This window comes from Medicago sativa, chromosome 1, assembly GCF_051527215.1.
Source record: "Medicago sativa cultivar Bolivia chromosome 1, Bolivia_mono, whole genome shotgun sequence".
Taxonomy (NCBI): Eukaryota; Viridiplantae; Streptophyta; class Magnoliopsida; order Fabales; family Fabaceae; genus Medicago; species Medicago sativa.
This window is the reverse complement of record NC_140749.1, coordinates 77760993-77784507: the sequence shown is the minus strand read 5'-3', so window position 1 is coordinate 77784507 and position 23515 is coordinate 77760993. Positions and strand designations below refer to the sequence as shown.

General features: G+C 32.7%; 3 protein-coding genes across 3 annotated transcripts; 1 reads left to right on the top strand and 2 right to left on the bottom strand.

Annotated features, from left to right (window-relative positions):
- Nucleotides 1-482: 482 nt before the first annotated feature.
- Nucleotides 483-5859, bottom strand: LOC146957694 (uncharacterized). Its single transcript, XM_085738285.1, has 3 exons — nucleotides 5627-5859; nucleotides 3837-4336; nucleotides 483-1651 (listed from the first exon to the last, which is right to left on the bottom strand). The coding sequence occupies exons 1-3, from the start codon at nucleotides 5857-5859 to the stop codon at nucleotides 609-611; spliced, it is 1776 nt and encodes a 591-aa protein (XP_085594411.1). The 3' UTR covers nucleotides 483-608.
- Nucleotides 5860-11805: 5946 nt separating this feature from the next.
- On the bottom strand, nucleotides 11806-14181 carry LOC146957693 (putative LRR receptor-like serine/threonine-protein kinase RKF3). The gene has a single exon (XM_085738275.1). The coding sequence runs from the start codon at nucleotides 13979-13981 to the stop codon at nucleotides 12023-12025; it is 1959 nt and encodes a 652-aa protein (XP_085594401.1). The 5' UTR covers nucleotides 13982-14181; the 3' UTR covers nucleotides 11806-12022.
- A 5732-nt stretch (nucleotides 14182-19913) lies between these two features.
- On the top strand, nucleotides 19914-23515 carry LOC146957692 (receptor-like cytosolic serine/threonine-protein kinase RBK2). Its single transcript, XM_085738266.1, has 7 exons — nucleotides 19914-20811; nucleotides 21021-21272; nucleotides 21531-21685; nucleotides 22119-22198; nucleotides 22313-22448; nucleotides 22547-22696; nucleotides 22796-23515. Exons 1-7 carry the CDS (start codon nucleotides 20439-20441, stop codon nucleotides 22901-22903), a joined length of 1254 nt encoding a protein of 417 aa, XP_085594392.1. The 5' UTR covers nucleotides 19914-20438; the 3' UTR covers nucleotides 22904-23515.

Here is a 23515-nt window from a genome sequence, read left to right as displayed (position 1 = left end):
TCTTACCTAGAATGATTAGAAGAATGGCGTTCACTTTCCATTTCTAATGTGAACGGTTGATAACCTGTTGGACCAGAGCCACCTCTACTACTAATAGCTTCAAAGTTTTCCACAGTGCATTTTCTGATATTTATTTTATCGGTAAAAATAAAAATAAGGTTTAAACGCACTATTCACCCCCTAAGTTTGCAAAAGTAGCGATTTTGGCCCCCTTTTAAAAAAAATGGCAAAAGTGACCCCATGTTTAGGGAAATATGCTCTTTTGACCCCTTATCTTTACAAAAAGTTGCGATTATGGCCCCTTTTTTGGGACATGTGGCGTCTTCTCAGCAATTTTGGGACGAAAAGGGTCAAAAAAATTTTTTTTTTTGTTAGGGGGCCAAAATCGCAACTTTTTAAAAGTTAAGGTGTAAAAAATGCACTTAAGCCTAAAAGTAAAAAACAGCAAAAGTAAACAAACTACTAATGGCCAACATATACACTTCTGATACACATCTGAATTCAATGCTTTCTTCAATCTCAATACTTCTCTAATGAAACTACAAAACATTGCAAGTTTTTCCTAATTAACACAAAGACCACAAGTAACATGGTGTACAACATGCAAGTTACTCAACTAGAGAATAATCTACCTCATATTGTAGATGTCTAAAACACCAATCCAACATGTGAGAATCTGTTCCATAAGGAGGAGCTGGAAGCATGATACATTTTTGTAATTTTTTATCATCCCCTGAATTCGCATTACATTGTGTATACAGACGACTGATGACATACACAGAGTTGCTTTCATATCCCCACCTATTTGGGTTGCTCAATGCATAATAGTTTCTGTTAGCAGCATGAAATAATGAAATGTCGCCCAAAGTTTCCAGTTTGACATAATTCATGGTTGAGAAGTCTATCTTGTATATATTCCTTGTTTCCTTCAACGATGAATCAACCACTAAAAGTTGCTCATCACAGTTGACCAATCTAAGGTATCGGACATTGGGAACAGTCTTCAGTTTTAGAAATTTAATATCTACATAGTTCAAGCTAAGTACCCCTATGTTGGCCTTGTCAGTGACAACATATATTATATTATGCAAAACCATGAAGTCAACAACCCTCCCTGGTTTTCCCACTATCGAATAAGTAACCCAACCACAATTTTGAGATTGATAGACAAGCAAACTCCTAGAACTTTTGCATAAAACCAACAAGACAAATTCATCAGAGCATTTGCCAAAAGCAAGTAAGGTATGATAAGCAAAAATATTAGACTTAACTTCAAAGATAGAGACATTGATTACCTTCTTTATTCTTGTAAACGGATTGATTAGTATAAATGAATTATTATACCCCGCCATGATAAAATAACCGGTAGAAGACGTAACATAGATAGAGTGAAGGAAGTACTCCATCATCTTCAAGCAATAAATCTTTTGGTTGGGGAAGCTAATAAAGGAATATGACTCCTTATGATTATACGAAACTTGAAGAAGTAACGGTTCTTGCGATGCCAGTAAATTTCTCCAATAAAAAGCCCTCCAATTCTTGCACACACCGGAAAACCGAAAGAGATCGTCCAAATCTAGTGTTTTGGAAATGATATCAAGCACATCCCAAGGAAGTTCACAGTTCTCTGCTACCTTCATCGCCTTTTTCCCTTTAGATCACAACAATAGAACAGTGTTAGTTATGTGATTTCTAAACATATGTTTATTTATTTATTTATTTTAGGAACACAAGATAGTTTATTGTTTATTTGATAATATCATGGAATATGGGGAGATATAAAAATATTTATTACTCCATTTTCCCATCTTCAATTGGTATATTATAAAATCTCTTCTATATATACATATATATCCTATTAAGTCTTGCAACCCTAATTGCATTAATTAACCCTAATTTTCACTACTGAAAAAAATTATGAAAAAATACACCCAAAGAGAATCGAACCAGGTACAGCTTGGTGACATTTCTATGTACTATCGCTGCACCACTAATGTTTATGATGTCTAATTGTTTGCTATCCATGTAAATATCCAATGAAAGCGAAGTCTTTATGGAACCGTTGCCCACTTTCTACCTCTAAGCCTTTTTTTTTTTTAACAAACCATTAAGCTACTTAATATGCAGTTTATTTATACCAATATGCAGTTTATTCATGCCAACATGTAAGTAACAGTTGATTTTTTCCATCTAAAACTTATAACCATTTAACACATAAATACCCCATCACCTTAGGCACTACTTTGTGATTCTTTTACTATTTTTTTGTGTTTATTTTATGTGCTATTTTTCTCTCTTTGGGTTGAGAAATAAATCTATTATCTTTTTTTTTGCTTTGTTTCTTAAAGATAAATAAATCTATTATCTATATATTATAATCCTATCCTATCTTATATATTATAATCCTATTAAGTCCTCCGATATTCCTTCCTTAAAATCATAATTCTTTCCCTCATAAACCAAATTAGTGGGTCCTTAATCATGCAATTATCTCATAATAAAATTCCACTTTATAATTTATACGCATTGTTTGTCTCAAAAAAATTATATGCATTGATATGGCCAGACTTTGTTTTCCCATGAATATTCCACTTTCAATTGTGTTTAACAACTACTCCCATTTTCATTGTACTGTGTCCTCAATAAATGCCTCAAAACAAGAAACAATTCACTAACCCAATGAAATGAATGAACTGAAAGTTCTTCCACCTCCCTACCGCCCACTAATGTTTCAATCGGTCTCTCTCTTATTTTCTTTCACAATAATTCAGTTTCTGTGAATTTTGTTCTCTTTTCTCTCCATTTTTCTTCCACCTCTTTCTCATCTTTCTATCTTCATTTTCTTTTCTGTTAAGGTAATTGATCATAACTATTAGGACAAGTAGGAAACTAAAATTGTTAATTAAAGGTGGACAGATGACAATGAAATTATCAAACAATTCATGTCACGGGTCCACCTTTATTGTTTGATAACAATTTGAAGGTAGAAATTAACAACCGTAAGTTTTTTTTTTAAAGGTTGTATCGAGAAAATAACATATGAGAGATTCTTCCTCCCATAAATATATAAGAGATTCTCGAAAGAAATACTCAATTGTTGAGTCACGGTCCACCTCAATTGTTTGATAACCTTAATTGTTAATTAAAGATTCTCGATATAAATAAAATAAACGAATACATTTTTTTATAGAATTCACCCGTGCGTCGCACAAGTGTGCAATCTAGTATACTTGTCAGACTATATATTGTAATGACTGTGACAAGTATTTATGTATGAAACATCTTCAACTCGTATACATTTAAATCTCTTCTAATATATACTTGTCAGTAACGACCGGTCAACATAAACTTTTGCAGTAACACCAAAACTCAATAGACATATACAGCAGCCAAAAATATAAAACTTGTAACACCAAAATTCACTAGTATCATATCAAACAATAGTATTTTGCACAGCTACATCTAAAACATAACAAATTGAAAACCACAGGATCCTACTTAAAATTCAACCGACATATCCTGAAAAATGTAAAACTTGTATCACCAAAATTCACCAGTATCATGTGTCACACAATAGTCCCTTGCACAACTAGAGGTAAAACATAACAAACTGAGAAGCATAGGCTCCTACTCAAAATTCAACAAACATATACCACAGTGATAAATATAAAACTTGTAACACCAAAATTCACTAGTATCATGTATCAAACAATGGCATCTTGCAAAGCTACAGCTAAAACATAAATCCACAGTTGAGAACCACAGGTTCCTAGTTACCGAGCCTACTTTTAGATAATGAAAGGTGTTCTTGATCTTTTAAAACTCAATAGCCTTACCTTTTCTTTTGCCATCTGACTCGATGAACTCTTTTTCATGTATTTCCTTTTTAAAAAACTTCCTGGCCTTGTCCTGAATCGCATTCAACTCCCGACCAAGCAGTTTTTCTTCATCCCTTATGTCTTTCCAATTGATGTCTTTCCAACTTTTGCCATCTAAGAGGGACTTGAGCGCATTGTTTTCATCCTCTGACCATGGCTTACCAATATTGCATCTAATTTTCGGATCTTGTCTTTCCTTTTTAAAAAGTTTCCTTGCCTTGTCCCGAATTGCTTTCAAATCCCGACCAAACAATTTTTCTTCATCCCTGATGTCTTTCCAATTGATGTCTTCCCAACTTTTTGCATTTAAGACGGACTTGAGCACATTGTTTTCATCATCTGACCAACGCTTACCACTATTGTATCCAATTTTCGGATTATCTTCCTTGGGAAGCTCTCCAATCTTACAATTTTGGGTCACCGCATTGTTGGTTGGATCACTATTTGCCGCCATTATCCTGTAGATTGATTATGCACAATAGGAAAGAGAGATATTAAATCAATCAATCAAACACTATCTATTGAATTTGCTTGTTCAAAAAAAAAACTATCTATTGAATTTGTAATTATAGAACATAAATTAATTTACAAACAACATATATTAAATCAATCACAATAGAGAAATGCTAGGAACGATCACTTTCTAACACTCACTCTTTTATTGTGTGAAATCAAAGTGGGTCTCATACTTTGAAAATGAGTCCATAAATGGTCAAACCTACATTATTTTCATCCAATAAGAGAGTGAGTACTGGAGAGAATGTTGTACAAAAAAAAAAGTATTAGAAAGAGATTGTTCGTAGCACTCTCATCACAATATTACAAACTACATATTAAGTTTACCAAAACAAAAAACATAATAAATTCATTGTTTATCTTTATTTATAAGCAAATAGCTTGTCTACTAGCGGACAACAAACAGGCACTACGTATCGTCTGTCTGCTTTTTTATTGTCTTAATGTGTGTGTATACACTATCGCATCATGCTATAACAATAATCTCCTTTTGAAGTGTAGATTGTTCTTTCTTATTTATAAGATATTGTTCCTATTGTGGTGGAATTGTTTCTCCACTGCTTTTTTTTTTTTTTCAAAGTCGTCCCTTCCCTTCCCCTCCAAACTCGCAAACAAAGCCTAAAAAAACCAAGCAATTGATCCGCAGTGTCTTGGGCTTTGTTTGGGAGTTTGGAGGGGAAGGGAGGGGAAGGCTTTGGGGGTGGAAAATATGAAGAAATGTTAACCCCCAAAGCCCTCCCATCCCACTTTCCTCTATTTTTTCCACTTGCTCATTCCTTCTTTTTTTTTCCAAGCATTCCCTTCCCTTCCAAACTCGCAAACAAAACCTTAGTATTTGTTTGCGAGTTTGGAGGGGAATGGAGGGGACTTTGAGAAGTGAGGGTTTTGGAGTTCATTTTTCTTCATAGTATAAAATCTTCCTAATCTAGAGTAACTAAAAAATTGTATTTGGGGATGATTTTGGAGGGTTTACCTGAGTTCTACAAATCCAACCTATATTATTATAGTATTCTTGAAATTAAAAATCTATTAATCATAAACATTAATTTATCATTCTCTATAAAAATAATCTCTCAAACTCACAGACAAAGTTTAGGGTTTAAGGTTTAATAATAGTAGAAGATTATTGGTATTAGAAAATTAAACCCTAAAAAACCTACATCAAATTTGATAAACCTAAATTCATATTAGAAATGTATAGAGAAATGAAATTATACAACATACGAACGAACCTTGGAGAAGCAAGAAGGTAGCGAAGTGAAGTGAGGAATAGAGAGAAAAGAGAATGAAAATAATTCGATTTCTGAAACTTGTTGAGAGAAGTGGATGCGGCGGATGTGTTTGGATTGCAAGACGAAGAAAATGGAATGAATCCATTGTCGAACCTATAATGAATTATGGCCCGGATTATATATGGTAATATGCTGATTTGTCCAATGAAAAGTTTGAATGCACACAAAATCATTCATCAGTCACACTCACTTAAAAAAAAAAAAATGAGTAAATAGGCAATTACCCCTGAAATTGTAAGTTTCGTCAATTACCTTCATGAAATTAACAAAACGTCAATTATCCCATGAAATTACCCCCCTGAAATTGTAAGCATTTTGCACATAAGTGCAAAACTTCGGGGGGTATTTGCACATAAATTGATTAACGTTGTGCAATTTCAGGGGGTAATTGAAGTTTTGTTAATGTCGGGGGGGTAATTGATGAAACTTACAATTTCAGGGGGGTAATTGCTTATTTACTCAAAAAAAAAAATCGGACGAGCACTTTTTTTAAGGGAATTTCGGACACCCACTTATTTTAATCATTTGTTCCGATGTCAGTATTATATGTCTCAGACCCTATAGTTCTCGTGATGTTGACAATAATATTAAATTATACATTTAACATTATAAGTAGTGAACAATGTCTAGCAACACAGCATTACTGCAACTCAACTCAGTTGACGAGAATGTATGTATTCTAAAAAAATTGATACTCCCTCCGTCCTACAATAGATGACCTATTTGACAATGTACAATATTGACTTAACATATTTTGACCGTATTTTTCTACTAATATACAAAGATAAACAGTATCATGTAAATGTTGGATTCGTCTCGATGAGTATTTTTAAAATATTAAATTTTTATATTTTTTTCTAATAGAAAATTGAAGATAATAAAGATAAAAAAAATATGCATTGATATGTGTGTCAGAGTCAACTGTTTCAAGTAATATGGGACGGAGGGAGTAATGATTATGTGTATAATTATCTTTTGGCTTAATACATGCTTTGGTCACTTAACTTATTTTTGGATTTCATTTTGATCCCCTAACTTTAAACTGTCTCAATTTGGTCCCATAAGTATACCTTCGTTTACCCAAGTGGTCCTTTCTGTTAGTTTTTTTTTCTTTCAAAAAATGTTAACTTTGTCCAAGTAGGCTTTCCACGTGGGCATAACGTTACAATTCTGACAAGTTAGAGAGAGAAGGAGAACAAAAAGGCAGAGAGAGAAGTTGATGAAAGGTACTGAAGATCCAAGGAAAACTGAAAACGAAGAAGATTCTGGAACTCGAATCCAAAATCTAGGTTTGTTTCCTCCTCTTCTTCGCGAATCGCATGTTAAAAAAGGTTTTTTTTTTTCTGATTAGGGTTTCGAAAACTCTTTAGGGTTTTGAAAAATTATCTAGGGTTTTGAAGATTTCAAAGGATTTGTTACTTTTTAAGGTTCATTTCCTCATCTTCATCGCGAATCTCAAGTTAAAACATGTTTGTTTGTTCTGATAATTAGGGTTGCGAAAATTATCTAGGGTTTCGAAAAATTTCAATGAATTTGTTACCTTATAAGGTAATGTATGCATGGATTTGGTTTATCTATTGTTTATTCCTTCTTAAAAGTCGATTTTTGTCTGTTGTGTTGGATTTGTATAAGTTAAATTAGGGTTTTATATTGTTGTGTTGTGTGTGGTCAAATTTTTTCGAATATTGTGCATAAATTTGATTAGGGTTTATTCCTTTCTTATATTAATGGTTAAAAATAGATGGACCAAATCTTTGAGTGTGTCATACATCATGCTGGGGAATTTAGCAGTTTTATGGACCATGAGTATGTAGGACCATAAGAAATGCTAGAATGTGACCCAGATTATTTCTCCTACTTTGCTTTGTTTACAACCTTAAAAAGATTAGGTTATGTTAGTCTTGAATCCATGCGATAATGCACTTTTGAATGCACTAATTTGGAAAGCTTATAATACACTTTATGTCTCAACAGTTGATTCCATTCAACATCATTGTAGCAGTTTATATCATTATAGCAGTTTAATACAGTTCCTATTATTCATCTATATGCTTAAAAGCTTCCATTCAACATTATTCCTGTCAACACATTACATTCATTCATAACAAAACATTAATTCATTCATAACAAAACATAAACATTACATTCATTCATTCATAACAAAATCAACCATTACATTCATAACAAAACTAAAAATCTAAATACATCATAGTTCCTAATTCAAATAAAATCCACTCAAAATGGATGTGGTTTTGCAAACTAACATTGTTCTTAACACTAACACAATCCCAAAGCATACAAATCCAAAACTTAACGCCATTATCAACCATTGCCTTGTTCTTGATAGCTCACTCTTCAACTTGTTTTTCTTTTTCTTCTGTTTTTCAATCTTCAACTTCTGTTTTTCAATCTTCAAATCCCTTTCATCCATAACATCATCTTCATCAACTAACTTAAAATAGCTGCAACCTTTGTCACTCGAATTCCTATAGTTTCTACAACCCCAGAATTTATTCCCACAATTAGGGTTCAATGCATCAGTTACAGTTCGAATTACAAGTATTTATCCACACCTACAATTTGGTACTGACCTTCTTCTCAAACTAGACCCAACAGATCCAGATGCATATGACTGTTCATGAACCCATTAAGTTTTTGATGTCTGGTTCGACATTTCAGGTGAGTAAGTTATAAGGATCGAAATTTTTGTCTGGAATCTGGAGAATGAAGAAGAAAAAGAATGGTGGGAGAAGGAGGAAGGATGGGTCACGATGGAGAACAAAAAACCCTAATTTTCTCGAATCTTTCCCCTCTTATATTGCTGACAGGGTTTGCCATGTAATGAAATGATAGGTCCACGTGGACAGCCAAGTTGGACAAAGTTAACGTTTTTTGAAAGAAAAAAAAACTAACAGAAAGGACCACTTGGGTATACAGATGATTACTTATGGGACCAAATTGAGACAGTTTAAAGTTAGGGGACCAAAATGAAATCCAAAAATAAGTTAAGGGACCAAAACATGTATTAAGCCTTATCTTTTTGCCATTATATCTATATATACACTAAGACATTTTTGGTGCACAAAACTCTAGGGTGCAACACCCTTCGCGAATCAGGCAAAAGGATGATCTTCAAGTTTTCAGGTGGAGTCTCCTAAACAATGAATTTATCATCATTGGTGGATCCCAGATTTGTCAAAAAGTCTACGCTGAAATTACCCTCACTAAGAATGAGAAAGGATAACACCCGCTTCAACTTCAATAAATCCTCGATACTAGCTATGACTGAAACATAACAGTGGAAATGGTTGTGATCCTTAGAAACCAGATCAAGCATAGTTTGAGAATTAGAGTAGCAAACTATACGACTATATCCAAGATTCATAGTCATATTCAAACCATGATAGATTGTCATAAGTTCGAGAAAAGTGTTGCTAGAAATCCCAAGAAGCCGCTAAAGCCAATAATTCAACTGTCATCTCATTTATGAATCAACCCTCCAAATCCAGCTCTGCCTAGATCACCTAGACAACTACCATATACATTTAGAATGAATTCATCAACTATAGAGGGATGCCAATAAACCCATGTAGGAGGTTTGGGAATCGGGATCAATCTAGGGAAACAAATAGAGAATAGGTATGCAAGTCTCTTGACCTTCGATAACACATGGAAAATATGGATTTGTTCATTACCACACAAACAATGTTTCTAGCTCTCCAATTCCACCACAAACAAGCAAGGAATGAGCTAGCATAAGGGACACATGAACTATATGTCCCAACCAACAATCCAAATCACCGGTGTATTTGAAAATTCCAATGCCTCTCAAATCATCTTAACCATTATACAATCTCTAATACAATGGATGAAGGATTCCTCACTAAACAAATATACGGGGAACAAATTAGAAAGGGACAAGTTTCTATGATACATCATAGATATTGTAGGAATAGCTTGGTGACAAGCACACCAAATAAAAAATTCAATTTTTTTTTCCGGAGCTTGGAGCTTCCGAATCCAATTCCAATAATGAATGCTTTAATATGTTATATTCTTAACGTAAAATAAAATAAAATAATATGTTATATTCTTTTGTAATTGTCATTTATAACCTGATGAAGCAGAGTAAACACCATATAGACTGCCTTGCCAAATGAAACAGTCAGTTATGTCATTATTAAGAATAAAATTATAATTTTTAACTAACTAATACTATGCATATCACACAAGACATAGTTTGTGTCGCTCTTATATGATCCAATACTATGTTCCTTGATCCCATAATACACTGTTAGTCAAATATTACATATTGACTCAGTTCGTCACAACCATGCATATTTACAGCCATACTCTATGAAGAAGTTCATAGGTATCACTCTCGTTATGTGTGAGGGGGAAAATAACATATAAGTATTCATGTCCCTCGACATGATTTGTTGGATACCCATCAACCAACTTTATAGCCATCTTTTAACGGACAGCGCGTGAATGACAATAAAGTATTCAACTTCTTATATAGAGTACATACAGATTTCAGGTTTAAGGGTGACATACATCGCTCTGACTATAAGAATAACTTACCACATACACATAACATATTTTTTATAGTATTCTCACAGCGGATCAATTGAATAATAAATATAATAATGTTCTTTAGTTTAATAGAATCTCATGATTAAGTCTTATTTGATGTTCAATTAAATAAACTAACTATTCCATGAGTTCCATGAGCTTTATTATTTTGAAAACAAAAGAAAGCCGATAAAAATATGTCATTTTATTATAAATAAGTAGCCGGATAAAAATTTTAAGTTTACACGTAAAAAACTTATTGGCATTAATGGTTTCCACAAATAGTAACTTTCAAAAAGAAGTTTATTTAAAAATAGTAACTAACATTTGTATAACTCGAAAATTCAAGAGGGTGTATCTTTACCGTATCATTACATGAAATTTTCACGTATATGAAACTAATTTGAAGTCGATGATAAATGTTAGTAGAAACTAGTTTGGGAATTATTGTGCTTGATTTTGAGGTTGGAATCTCTTAGTTATAGTTTCAATAAAACTTGCATAAAAGGTAATTAAAAAAAAATGAAAATAGGTTAAGGTGGAATTGGATTACACAAGAGCATGTTTGTCCACAAATTATTACAAGTTACTCAAGAGAAAGAAAAAAAAAACATTTTTTTTTTCTGATTTTAATTGTGTATGTTTAAGCTTTCGAAAGTAAATGGAATCTAGAAAAAAATGATAAAAGTTGTTTTTTAGTAGCTTCTGAAAAATTTCCGAATTTTAATTAGTGTTGTAGATGAGAGAGAATATTAGAAAATAATATTGAAACAAAGCATATTGAAACAAACTCAACCACAAAAAGTATTGTCTTCCTGTTAGTCCAATAAGTCATGAACTTTTTTGTCTATCAAAGAAGTCATGAATGATGCAAGCAAGTCTTATCTGTTACTACAACCCTAAGTAATCTGTGTATCTGTCTGATATATATAAGTAAGTGGGGAAATTCAGTTGCCGTTGCATAATACTAATTAAAATAATAAAATAAATCAAGTTTGTATACATGCCACGTTATCAAGAACATGACAATCTAATCATCATAAATGATGGCAGCCTGGACTTGTGCACAACGCAAGCTAACATGTTACAATGTTACACTTTGCTTCACATAGACATGTATGCCAATTTCTTTTGTTTTAGGGTTATGTAGCACTAAATCTTTAGACTAAAGACATATCGGTGTCCGACACGAAGACAAAACTAATATATGTAATTAGTAATTACATTGAATTACTTCTATTTTCTCAAATTATTATTGATGTCTACATGTCAATATCGGTGTTGAATCCGGTGTTTGTGTCTACTGTATTAGTGTTCCATAAGCTATGTCAGTCCTCTGATGAACCACACTAACTTTTTTTTTTTTTTTTTTGAAGAAACACACTAACTTGACAATACCAAATTGCAGTTAGCACTAAAACCAAACTGCAATACATATACTGTTATTTCTCTAACAGCAACATATATTGTAAGTTGTACCACAAGAAGAAATACTGGCGCCAACAGAACTAAGCGAAAATTATATACGCTATTGCTGCAAATGAAAAAATCACTTGTGGCATAAGAAGATTCTTAAAATGGTACATAACCCCAGCACTCAAATCAGCAAAACTTTATCATACTCTCCTTCCCACCAAGTAAAATCCAAAAAAAAAGAATCAAAATTTATACATTCGATATGACACTATATATATGCAACAGAAAATGCTTGCTTCAGTAAACATACAATCTATAATCTAAATGTACAAACAAATCATGCTGTCATTGATCCAAATCCGAACTCAAAATCCTAGAGGCAGAGCTTCTTTCATCCCTAGAATGATTAGAAGAATGGCGTTCACTTTCCATTTGTTCACTTCCCATTTCTAACGTGAACGATTGATAACCTGTAGGACTAGAGAGCTGACCGGAGCCAAAACCGCTAACAGATCTCTCAATATCAAGCCTCCCCGCAACAAGAGGAATTGGCCGTCCAGGTATCGAGGGCACTAATTCATCATCAGTCTCCATCATTTTAACAACCTGATCCATTGTTGGCCTAGCATATAACTGTGGATGAGAACAAAGCACAGCAATCAACACATACTTCTCAAGAACTTGATCTGAACCTTGTTCTGGCATCCCATCTTCAATAACATCCAATGCCTTTCCCGTTCTAACCAATGACCAAGCCCAATCAGTCAAAGCAGAAGGTTGTCCATCTTCGTTCGTTTGAAGAGCCTTTCTTCCACTCAATAACTCAAGAAGCACAACACCAAAACTAAACACATCACTCCTTTCTGTTAATTGTCCATACAAAGCATACTCAGGAGCAACATACCCCATAGTTCCAGCAACCCTAGTACTCATATGAGTCATTCCCTCAGGATTAAACTTTGCAAGTCCAAAATCGGCAACCTTAGCTTCAAACTTATCATCCAAAAGTATATTATTAGCTTTAATATCCCTATGAATGATAGCAGGTTGTGCTCCATAATGCAAATAAGATAATCCCCTAGCAGTTCCAAGAGCAATCTTCTGACGAGCCGGCCAACTAAGTTTCACCCCATTAGATTCAAACAAATGATCATGAAGACTCCCATTTTTCATCAAATCACAAACAATAATCCTCTGGTAACCCTCTAACCGCGTTGTCGCACTACAATAACCTCTCAAAGCAACAAGATTCACATGCCTAACACTAGCAATAACCTCAACCTCATGAGTGAAACTAGTATCACCAGCAGCAGAACAATTCTTAAACCTCTTAAAAGCAACTTCACTTCCATCATTCAACAACCCTTTATACACATTCCCATAACCCCCTTTCCCAATTATATTATCCCTATGAAAATTCTTCGTTGCCTTCTTAATATCATCAATTGAAAACCTAATCAAAGTAGTACTATTATCCATTGAACCCAACCCAGAAACCGAACCCGACTCACCGATATTAGCACCATGATCCTTACCATCCCCAATTGCCTTATCATTAAATTTCCTATAAGCCCAAAACCCTATAACTATCGACAACACAATCAAAGCAGAAACAATTGAAACAACAATAGCAACAATCTTTTTCTTACTACCAGATGAACCTCCTGAAGTAAAATCAAGTTGAAATAAACACTTAACAGTACCAGGATCAGACGGTCCAAATTGATTGGCAAAAGCTGCAGCATAAATTGAAGGATAACCAGTACAATCAGATAAATTACCAATGGGTTGACCAAGAGAAGGTAAACCAGATAAACTAGTAGTACAAAGAGCACAAGGTGAGTTATCTTGAATTGATTGGTTACAATTTGATTGCATATTTTGAATAGTGGATTTAGGAACAAGTGCTTCAAATTGTTGTCTTGTAGTAACGTTGACACAACCTTGTGAGATCCATTCAGTTTGGAAGCCACAATAAGAACGAATGTTGAAGGTTGGTGCGAATTGGTTGATGTAGGATTGGAAAGAATCCCAGCATGGTGTGGAGGAATTTGAGGGAGGGATGAAAGAGTCGGTGCGGCGGAGGTAGTCGGATTGGACAAGGCGGAGAGCTTGCCGGACGAACTGGCATCGTGTTGAGGTGAAGGAAGATGGTGGCTTTGAGGTGGCTCTGCCGCCGCTGAGGGTGGTTAGGAGGGTGAAGTTGAGAGGACACGTGGCGGAATGGGAAGTTGTTAAGAGGGTGGTGAAGATGAGGACGAGGATGATGTTCATAATCATTGTCATGTTCATGTTCATGTTCATGATGATGTTTTATTTTTTGTTTTGAAACAATGAAAGTGTTATGTTTATGTTTATGTGAATGTGAACATGAATGAGAATTGGTGGAGGTGGTTAGTGGTGGTGATAAGATATTGTTCTTTTCTTTTCAACGATCTTGTTCCTTAAAGAAGACAAAACCAAAAAGGAACAAGTGAAATCAAACACAGACACAGTACGTATGTAGTAGAAACTAGAAAGGCTGCTAGCTTTAGTTACGACTCGAATATCTGATTTACTGTGAAACAAGACAAAAGAAATGCTGCTTTGACTTATGACTGATATATGGATCGTTAATGAATCTATTTTGATGTCTTTGTCTATCTTACTAGGAGTAGTTTTTTGCTTTCTTTTCTTTCTTCTTAAAATAAAATCAAATCTTATTTTCAATCACTCACCAAACTAGGAGAATTTTTATATGCTACATGAAAGGATGCTGCATTAATTTAATTGATTGACTTTGAATAGATAAAAACAAACATCGAACTAGTAGTGCTTGGATTTAAACTAATGGTAATTTTAAATTTACAGGTTCATAGTCAACAAGCATGTTATCTTGTGTTTTCTCCTCGAAATACCCGTGCTACAATACGGGTAACGTGGCTTCGTCGGACGGTGTTGTGTGCGGTGATGTGTGGTTGATTTACATAATTCAAAACATTAGTTAGTTATACATAAAAATTGAAAGATGGAAATGACTTACATGGTCAGCTTAAAAAAAATGTAAGCAAATAATATATACAAATCAAACTAAGATAAATACAACTTTTAGTCAAATATTAGTTCATACATGACATTGACAATATGATATGAAAATAATAGATTGGTAAAGAGGTTATTAGGGTAAATAATATTTAAAATCTCTAAGTTAATATAAACAAATAGTTGTCCTTGTTACGTGGCATTAGATCCCAGGCAACATAGATTCCATATAGTACTATAATTCTATTATACGTATAGATATAGAAATTAAACTAAAACTAAAGTTGAAAATGATAAAAGATAACAAACTTATGGAGATAATTCTCGATTTAAAACATGCCTGGTTGTGAATTGAATCTTCACAACTTTAATAACATTTGAAGTTGCTTTGCTCACAAAGTTAAAGCGCAAAGTAATCTAAAAAGAAAAACTTTCATTCAGTTCCAAATTTTGTTTTTCTCTTCCCATCTTTGTTCTTTCTTTTAAGACAACACATTGAATCTTGGTTCGTTTCGGTCCGTATAGCGAAACAGCATCATATCCGGTTGATCTAACATAGTCACTGAATTTAGTGTTTAAAGTCTGCACAGTAAAGATTTGTATTAAAATTCCAATTTGTTATGCTTAAAATACCAACAACATTGATGCAATTATTTGGAGTACTTACCAATTGTGACGCAGTTGCAGCATAATTAGTCAGAGTGACTTTAAAAATCTATCTCGTGAATTGAATTTCCTTTCATTTGTGAAACGTACGCGACAATCAATACAATACATAACTTGAGGTGAAACTTTGATTTTACATTGTCGAGAGCTTTCTCAACTAGAGATGGAGCCTCAACTTTGCATTGTCGGATGGATCCGCAACTTGAGGTGCAACGTCTGACTTCACATTAACCGGAGAATCCATAGTTGGATGTGAAATAAGTCGGAGGATCAATAAGAGCATCCATATATGAAATAGTGCCAATTTCAAAAAACTAAACTATTTATGTAAAGACAGAGTTTGAATTCTATAATATAAACCGGGTATTTGAATTATATAACTCAAACGACGTCAGTACAAATAACTTAATGTGAATGAAATGAAAACACATGGAATTCGAATGAGAAAGGTTTTAAAGTCACATTACCATTGTGTTCAGACGGAAATAGTGTGCATGGAGTTCTCGTCCTAAAACGTGATTTAAATCAATATTTATTATGTTTGATTAACTACAAAATTGAATCTCTAAATCATGGATCAATCCCAAACACGAGTCACTTAAAATCCATGAATTTGAGCTTCTACGATAACTTCAAGCTATTTGGTGACCAATACATTTTCTGTGATCACCTATTACTTTTTTTCTATTTTTCTACAAAGTTGATCAAATCGATGATTTTGTTGTTTCTCTCTCCTTCCCTCTCGACGAAGTTGAAATTGGACTATTTTTTTTTTGTCAAAAGGAATTGGGCTCTAAAAGCCCATTAATGTTTCCCTTCTTAGACAAGCTCATTAAATGACAAAAAGTGAAGAAGAAGAAATATTATAGTTTTTATTTTACCAACAAGTAAGATAAAATACTTTTATTAATTACCTTTTATACAAAATATTACTTAGTAGTACAAAATCACCCTAATGGGGGTTGGTGTAAATGTGTAATAGCTAAATGCCCCACTAATGAAAATTTTCTTATCTGGTGAAAATGGATTAGAGCCACCAACCAGAATAATCAAATAATTTATTTTTTGTGTGACTCAATAACCAAATAATGTTGACACTGCTTAAACCTCAATCAATCAAACTATTCAACGCATAAGAAATAGATTCATTCACTATATTTTTTTATCTAAAGATATACTATGATTCTTTTTGTTTAGAAAAAGTGAAAGGAACTCTAGACAGATAATAAAGAAGTCTATAGCACGAGATCTATCTTTCAGCCCTTCTAGTACTAAATAAATTATGCATATAATAGGATCTTTTATTTTTGTTGAGGCAAACATATATAGGATCTTTCAACATGAAAAATGATATATACATTTTAATTACGTTCTCTAATAGGAATAGGATTCGATTCTGTTAGATCAATTGTTAACAAATAAATAAATAACCATTTCTTTACATTACACATGCATATATATAACAAATAATTACTATAAGAGTGTTAAAACATTAACTATTAATTTTTTACTATATTGTTTTGATGTGCCAAATCCTCTATACTATATTCCCATATTATTGCTTGCAAGAAGCTATATCAGAGGTAACATTGAATTTGAGTCAAAATCGCAGATTCCCCTAGAAGACTCCTTCATGTTACAACCAGAACAGTATAAAAATGATTTCATATGAAGGTATGATTAAATGTGGACCCTTGAAGTTGATTTGCTGGCTAAGAATGGTCTGTGTAATAATAAAAAACAAGTATGGTATTGAGTGCCGTAGTTCCGTTTCTTGGCTGAGGGGTTTGGTTTTTGTGTAGTGATCGATTGTGTTAATTACGCTGAAATGATAGCGATCATGTTAATGTTTATTACTACTAGTATACTTTTTCAGAATTGGTGGCACGTTACGCCGTTTACAGATATATGAATGAATTGAATACGATTTAATGAACAAATTAGCAGTCACAGTTGATTGGGATTAATTAATTAATTCAGCATGTACATGTATTATTAATAGGGTTTTTGTGTAAGCTCCCATGTATTGACTGTAGCATATCATCATGGAATTTTTTTATAAGAATACCATCTTGTTAATAGTGTTTAAAAAATAATTATTGAGAAATATAAAATATTATTCTATTTAATATGTTAAAATTGTATCATAAACTACAATTTTTTTTTTTTTAATTTTCAGAGTTTTGGCAAAGAAAAGGGCAGGGCCTCTATGTCTTGTACTCGTTTATATATCATTTATTAATTACATGACGAAGATTATAGCGTGGGCACACGTATAATAACTAACTTGTGGAGTTGTGGTATTCTTTTTAGTATCCTTCTTTAATAAAGGTCCCTAAACATTGTTTAAATGCCAACGGAATCTAGAGGAATGTTCTGTATTTTATGTCAAACAGGGTTGATATGCTTCCTTGATGTGGATTTTTTGCAATTAAAAATGGTATATTTTTATTTATTTTTATAGAAAAGGGGTATGGTTATTGGCTAGCTATACAAGTGAGTTTGAACACCACATCTTCATTGAAAACAAAGATATTGGGTATATAAATATTATACTTTGTTCAACATCTATTCTTTTATCAAACTTGAAACTTTTAACTAACACTTGATATGACACCTGAAACACTTTCATTCCCCAACAAGTTAAATCAGGCTCTACCTCTACCAATGTTGGGACATGCATGAGAGCTTACACACTCTCTATATATCGACATAATAATTGGCTAAGAACAACCACATAAATTAGTTTGAACACCACATCTTCTTACAAATCTTAAGACAACATGTATATGAATCATCTCGATTATATGTTGTTCAAAACCTATTCTTCTATCCAAATTGAGACTTCTAATTTACACCTAACACGTCAGAACACATTTGACATTTTCATTTGATGGTGACCAAAATTAGAATTCTTGTCTTATTTTAGTTAAGGAAGCAAACTAAATTTATGAGAGTAAGATGAAAATTAGAAATAGATTCTATCTAAAAAAAACATATTTTTGCCCATGGACATTGTTTTAGGTAACATATTCTATCAAAAGTAAAAATTTCTATTTCCTTAAAAAAGAGACAAAATTTCTATTTATTGATCTTTTAACCGGTGCTTCGCCCAAGACACTGATTTGCAAGATCCAATTAGAAACAATACAAAATAATCTTAAAAAAAAATACAAAATATAAAAGCAGTCACCATTGCCCTAGAAAAAAAAAAAAGTGACCAATGACAGTAAATATTTAATTAAGAATATTTTCTTTTGAAAAATTTAATAAAGAAGATATATCGTTTTCCTTACAAAAAAAAAAAAAAGATATATCGTTTTAGTCATGTTACAATATAATAAATTTTTTGACAAGGCAATGTAACAATTTTGGTCCTGTTAAAAAATATAAATAAATTCTTGACCTTAAAAAAAATGCTCTGCAAAAGAAAATTGAAACGAGGCGATAGCTATCAAAGAGCCAAGCATACCGTTTATTTATAATACTATGTTAAAGATTAGAGCCATCTGATTTGACTAATTGTAAAATCAATTGATTGCCAATTGACAATAACCTTTATAATGGAGTACCTAAACACCAGTACTACTGAGAAAACATTGTAAATTCATGAAAATGAAATGTTTTATTTTTTTTAGAGGAAAAATGAAATGTTTATGAAATTTTGATAAAGTCAAAATTGCATTTTTTGAATTAATAAACTTTCACAAACATATTAGCATAAGCACCATTTTCCACGTGAGATATCCAAAAAGAGACCACAACGCATAAAGACAGACATGAGAGCCGTCTCTGACCCGGACCAATGAAGCAACCGTGACAAGGACAAGGATGATTTATTCTAACCTTAATATTTGTATAATAATACTCCTATATTATAAAATCATTAAACATATTTTTCTAAAAAAAAAAAATTATATAAAAAAACGTGTAAAAAGTGCATAAAAATCATGTTGGCAACTTGGCATGGCCGATGGCTAAAGCCACTCAACTCAATAATCCATACTTTTATTTGCATAATTATACTTCCCATCTTCAAATCTCATTTCTTAATTTATACTCATAAAATATTATTATTTACACCCAAAAATGTATATATCAAAGATAACACTCCAACCCAACCTATTGAATTATTACTATTTATTATTTTTTTTAGTCCTCAAAATAGGGAGGATATATTTTACAATATTAGGAAAGAAACTCAACTCCCACGTTTATTTTATAGCATTTAATGTGTCAGATCAATATTAAGCTTATTGATATTTTTAAAAATAAAATAAACTATAAAACATACAAAAAATGTAATAACATTTAGACATTCCAAATTTCTCAAAACTCACGCAACACTTCATTTTATATCATTCTTTTCGTTATATCATCTAACACATCACATCTATTTTGTTACTCTATCTATTATGTATTTTTTTCTCAATAGAGGTGTTATTTAGGTGTATCCATGAAATATTTTCTTAAATAAAAAGTGCAAGAAACATTGTGACTAGTAGCACTAGGGAAACATTGAAAAGGGTAATGATAGTAGTTGTTTGTTGAAGCGGAGAGGTCAAGTAACTGTAAAATAGCAGCTTCTCATCTTCCTCTCTCTTCTCCCTCTCCACTTTTTCTTATTGTTCTGTTTTCCTCTGTTTCTCTCTGTTCCATTTTTAAACTGAAAAAACAATTCTTCTTTTTCACTCCACCTGTTTCATTCAATCTTTTATCATCTTCACAAGTTTCTTTTCATACTCTAACTTCTGTTGTGAATTGCATAGCAATCTTTCTTTTTTAGGTCTCTTCAAATAATGGTTTTTCTCTTTTCCTTTGGTTTATCCTATCCCTTGGGATTCTTTGATTCTTACACTTCCTAAATATTTCCTTTTTCTCTTTTCCTATTTCATTTTCCAATCTTGGATTCAATTCCTATTCTCTCTAATTTTTCATTTGATGGATCACTCTTAATTTATCATCTTGGTTACTTTTTGTAGTATATAATTTATATATTTTCATTGCAAGAACAAAGAAAGAAAAAAAATCCATTAAGCTTTTCTTAAGCTTTATACATAATTTATCTTTCACCATGAAGGAAAAAGTGGATTCACCTATTACAGTTCTTGAGGATTATTTCAGAAGTTCAGATTCAGAATCTAGTTCTTCCAAAGAACCTACTTTGGATTCTGAGTCTCATCATGATGACATTTCAAAACCTGTTTCAAGGTGGCATTCATTTTTACAATTGTTGAAAACCAGATCAAAGAAACAGTTACCACCTGCATTGAATTTGAATCATCCTCTTAATGGACAATTCTCAAGAAGAATGAGCAGAAGCATGAGGGAAAGCATTCTTCCAAGTTGTCTCACTCTTGCAAATGCAACTTCAACACCTTGTAGATCACCATGGAAAATCTTTTCTCATCATGATATACAAGTTGCAACCAATAATTTTAGCCAAGGTATGCACTATATGCTACGTGAAATCGTAAATGTTAGTAAGTTAGTCGTTAAGTTAGTTTTCAGGGTTTGAACTTTGAAACCAGGATTAATTCACCAACCGAGCTTTCTGCGTGGGACACATGCTTTAGATTTTATTAGATTTCTTATTAAGGTAACATTGAGTGTTGCTTTGCTTGTTTTGAAATTTACTACAATAAGTTTGGTGCAGAAAATTTGATTGGAAAAGGTGGTTATGCTGAAGTGTACAAAGGTTGTTTGCCTAATCATCGATTAGTAGCAATCAAACGGTTAACAAGAGGAACTCCTGATGAAATTATAGGAGACTTTTTATCCGAACTTGGTGTAATGGCGCATGTAAACCATCCGAATACTGCTAAGCTGGTTGGCTATGGAGTGGATGGAGGAATGTATCTAGTTCTTGAATTGTCCGAAAAAGGAAGTCTAGCTTCAGTGCTATATGGTATTGAATCTATTGATTAATAACTTAAATAATTTTGTTGCGCTGAAATCAGATTATCTACATTGGCACGACCAATAATTGCCTATATTTGTGTTAGATGAAGATCAGACGACTCTTGTTTTCAGCTATATTTCTGAAGTTAGCTTAGTGGAGTCACAATACGAGTTGTCAGATCTTCATTCAACGACTAAGATTCTCGAGAGTGCGTGACCGTGTACTTTTTTTAATCAAATTTTTATCTCTTTCTTCTGACATTAGGTTCCAAGGAGAAAGTACCATGGTGTATTAGGCAGAAAATTGCATTAGGAACAGCAAAGGGTATATTATATCTTCATGAGGGCTGTCAAAAAAGATTTATCCACAGAGATATAAAAGCTGCAAATATCTTGCTCACAGAGGACTTTGAGCCTCAGGTACATTATATATGCTTTGGATTCTTTTATATAGCATTTTTGTGTTTACCTTATAGACAAAATACAATTTTTTGGAAGATTCTGCATTATATGTGATGGACCAAATCTCTCTTTCTACATCACCTTTCTTGTCTCGTGATCCTTTTTTGTTTTGTTACATGTTATGTATTGTTCCATTTCAACATGTTTACAAAACTTTTAGTGCCACATTTAATATTTTCTTTTAGGGTCATGTTAACTTGTGTCCTAAGGGTACATGTTAAGCAATCAAAAAATAGAAATATTCCATTAAGATTTGTGCAATCAATTAGTTAAAAGTTAAAAAGTTAAATTCAATGCACAAATTCCAACAAAAAGTTTCTACATTTAACTCATTACCTTTAAGGACACAAGTTAGCATTTCCCTTTCTTTTAATATTTTTTTTGGGCGCAGATTTGTGATTTTGGGCTAGCAAAATGGCTGCCAGAGAATTGGACTCATCATAACGTTTCAAAATTTGAAGGAACTTTTGGGTTTGTAACCTTCAAATTAATTATTACTGTACTTTCTGTAATAGTAAAATTTTGTGGCTTCCCATTAGTATATTAATTAACTCATCAAGTTTAATTTATGATGACTTTTCACAGCTACCTTGCTCCTGAGTACTTGCTTCATGGCATAGTAGATGAGAAAACAGATGTATTTGCATTTGGTGTATTGCTATTAGAATTAGTCAGTGGGAGAAGAGCACTTGATTATTCACAACAAAGCCTTGTTTTGTGGGTATAGTTTCTTAATTATTTACACACAAATGTTATGTTCATGTTGTAAGATTAGGACTCTAGGCATTAATTTTGTTTCCTCTTAAATGATACTTTCAGGCAAAACCTTTGTTGAAAAAGAATGATATAATGCAGCTAGTAGATCCTTCACTAGCAGGTGAATTTGACTTTAGGCAGATGAATCTTATGCTCTTGACAGCTTCTTTATGCATACAACAGTCCTCCATTCGCCGTCCCTCCATGAGACAGGTATGTCATCTGTCTATCTATTTATCTATCGATATAAGAATGGCTCGATGCACATTCATCTGTGTATATTTTTACGAGAGTTTCACCGTTTTGGTGTAGGTTGTGCAGCTTCTGAACGGAAACCTTAGTTGCTTCAAGGCCATGAAGAAATCTCGTTTGCCATTCTTCCGAAAAGTATTTCAGGAAGAACTCATTGATTCTGATTAGTAAATGGAATGGAAATTGTGATTAATGAATGGGTTTCTGCAGCTAGAAATTGTCTCATCAAACACAAAATTTTGTACTTTGGAATGCACAAAAGAAGCATTATGTTGTCCATAGTCCTATGTACATAATACTAGTAGATTTTTTTTTCTTCCCTTTCGAAGTAATACTCCAACAAAATATAAGCAAACAATGGATTAAAAAATATTGATGTATTTGGTCGATCAAATACATCAACTTTCTTTGATCATTTTGTTTATAGTTTGATGCAGAGAGTAGTTTTGTAAATACAAAGAAATATTGTAATACCAATGAGTTTTGACTCATTTGGCGTCTCTCTTCATCTACTCCCTCCGGTCACATTTATAAGCAAAAAACACATTTTTAGGTACATTGAATAACTAACTAATGTATCTAACATATAAATGTGACCGGATACATTAATTATTCAATGAACCTAAAAAGGTGTTTTTTGCTTATAAATGTGACCGGAGAGAGGATTAGATTAGGAGATGCAGTAGTAGTAGTAGAATCTCTCCATGTTTTTATTTTATTTTTCATTTTACAATGTATTAAATTTGTTTTTCATATTATACACATGATTATTTATTATCA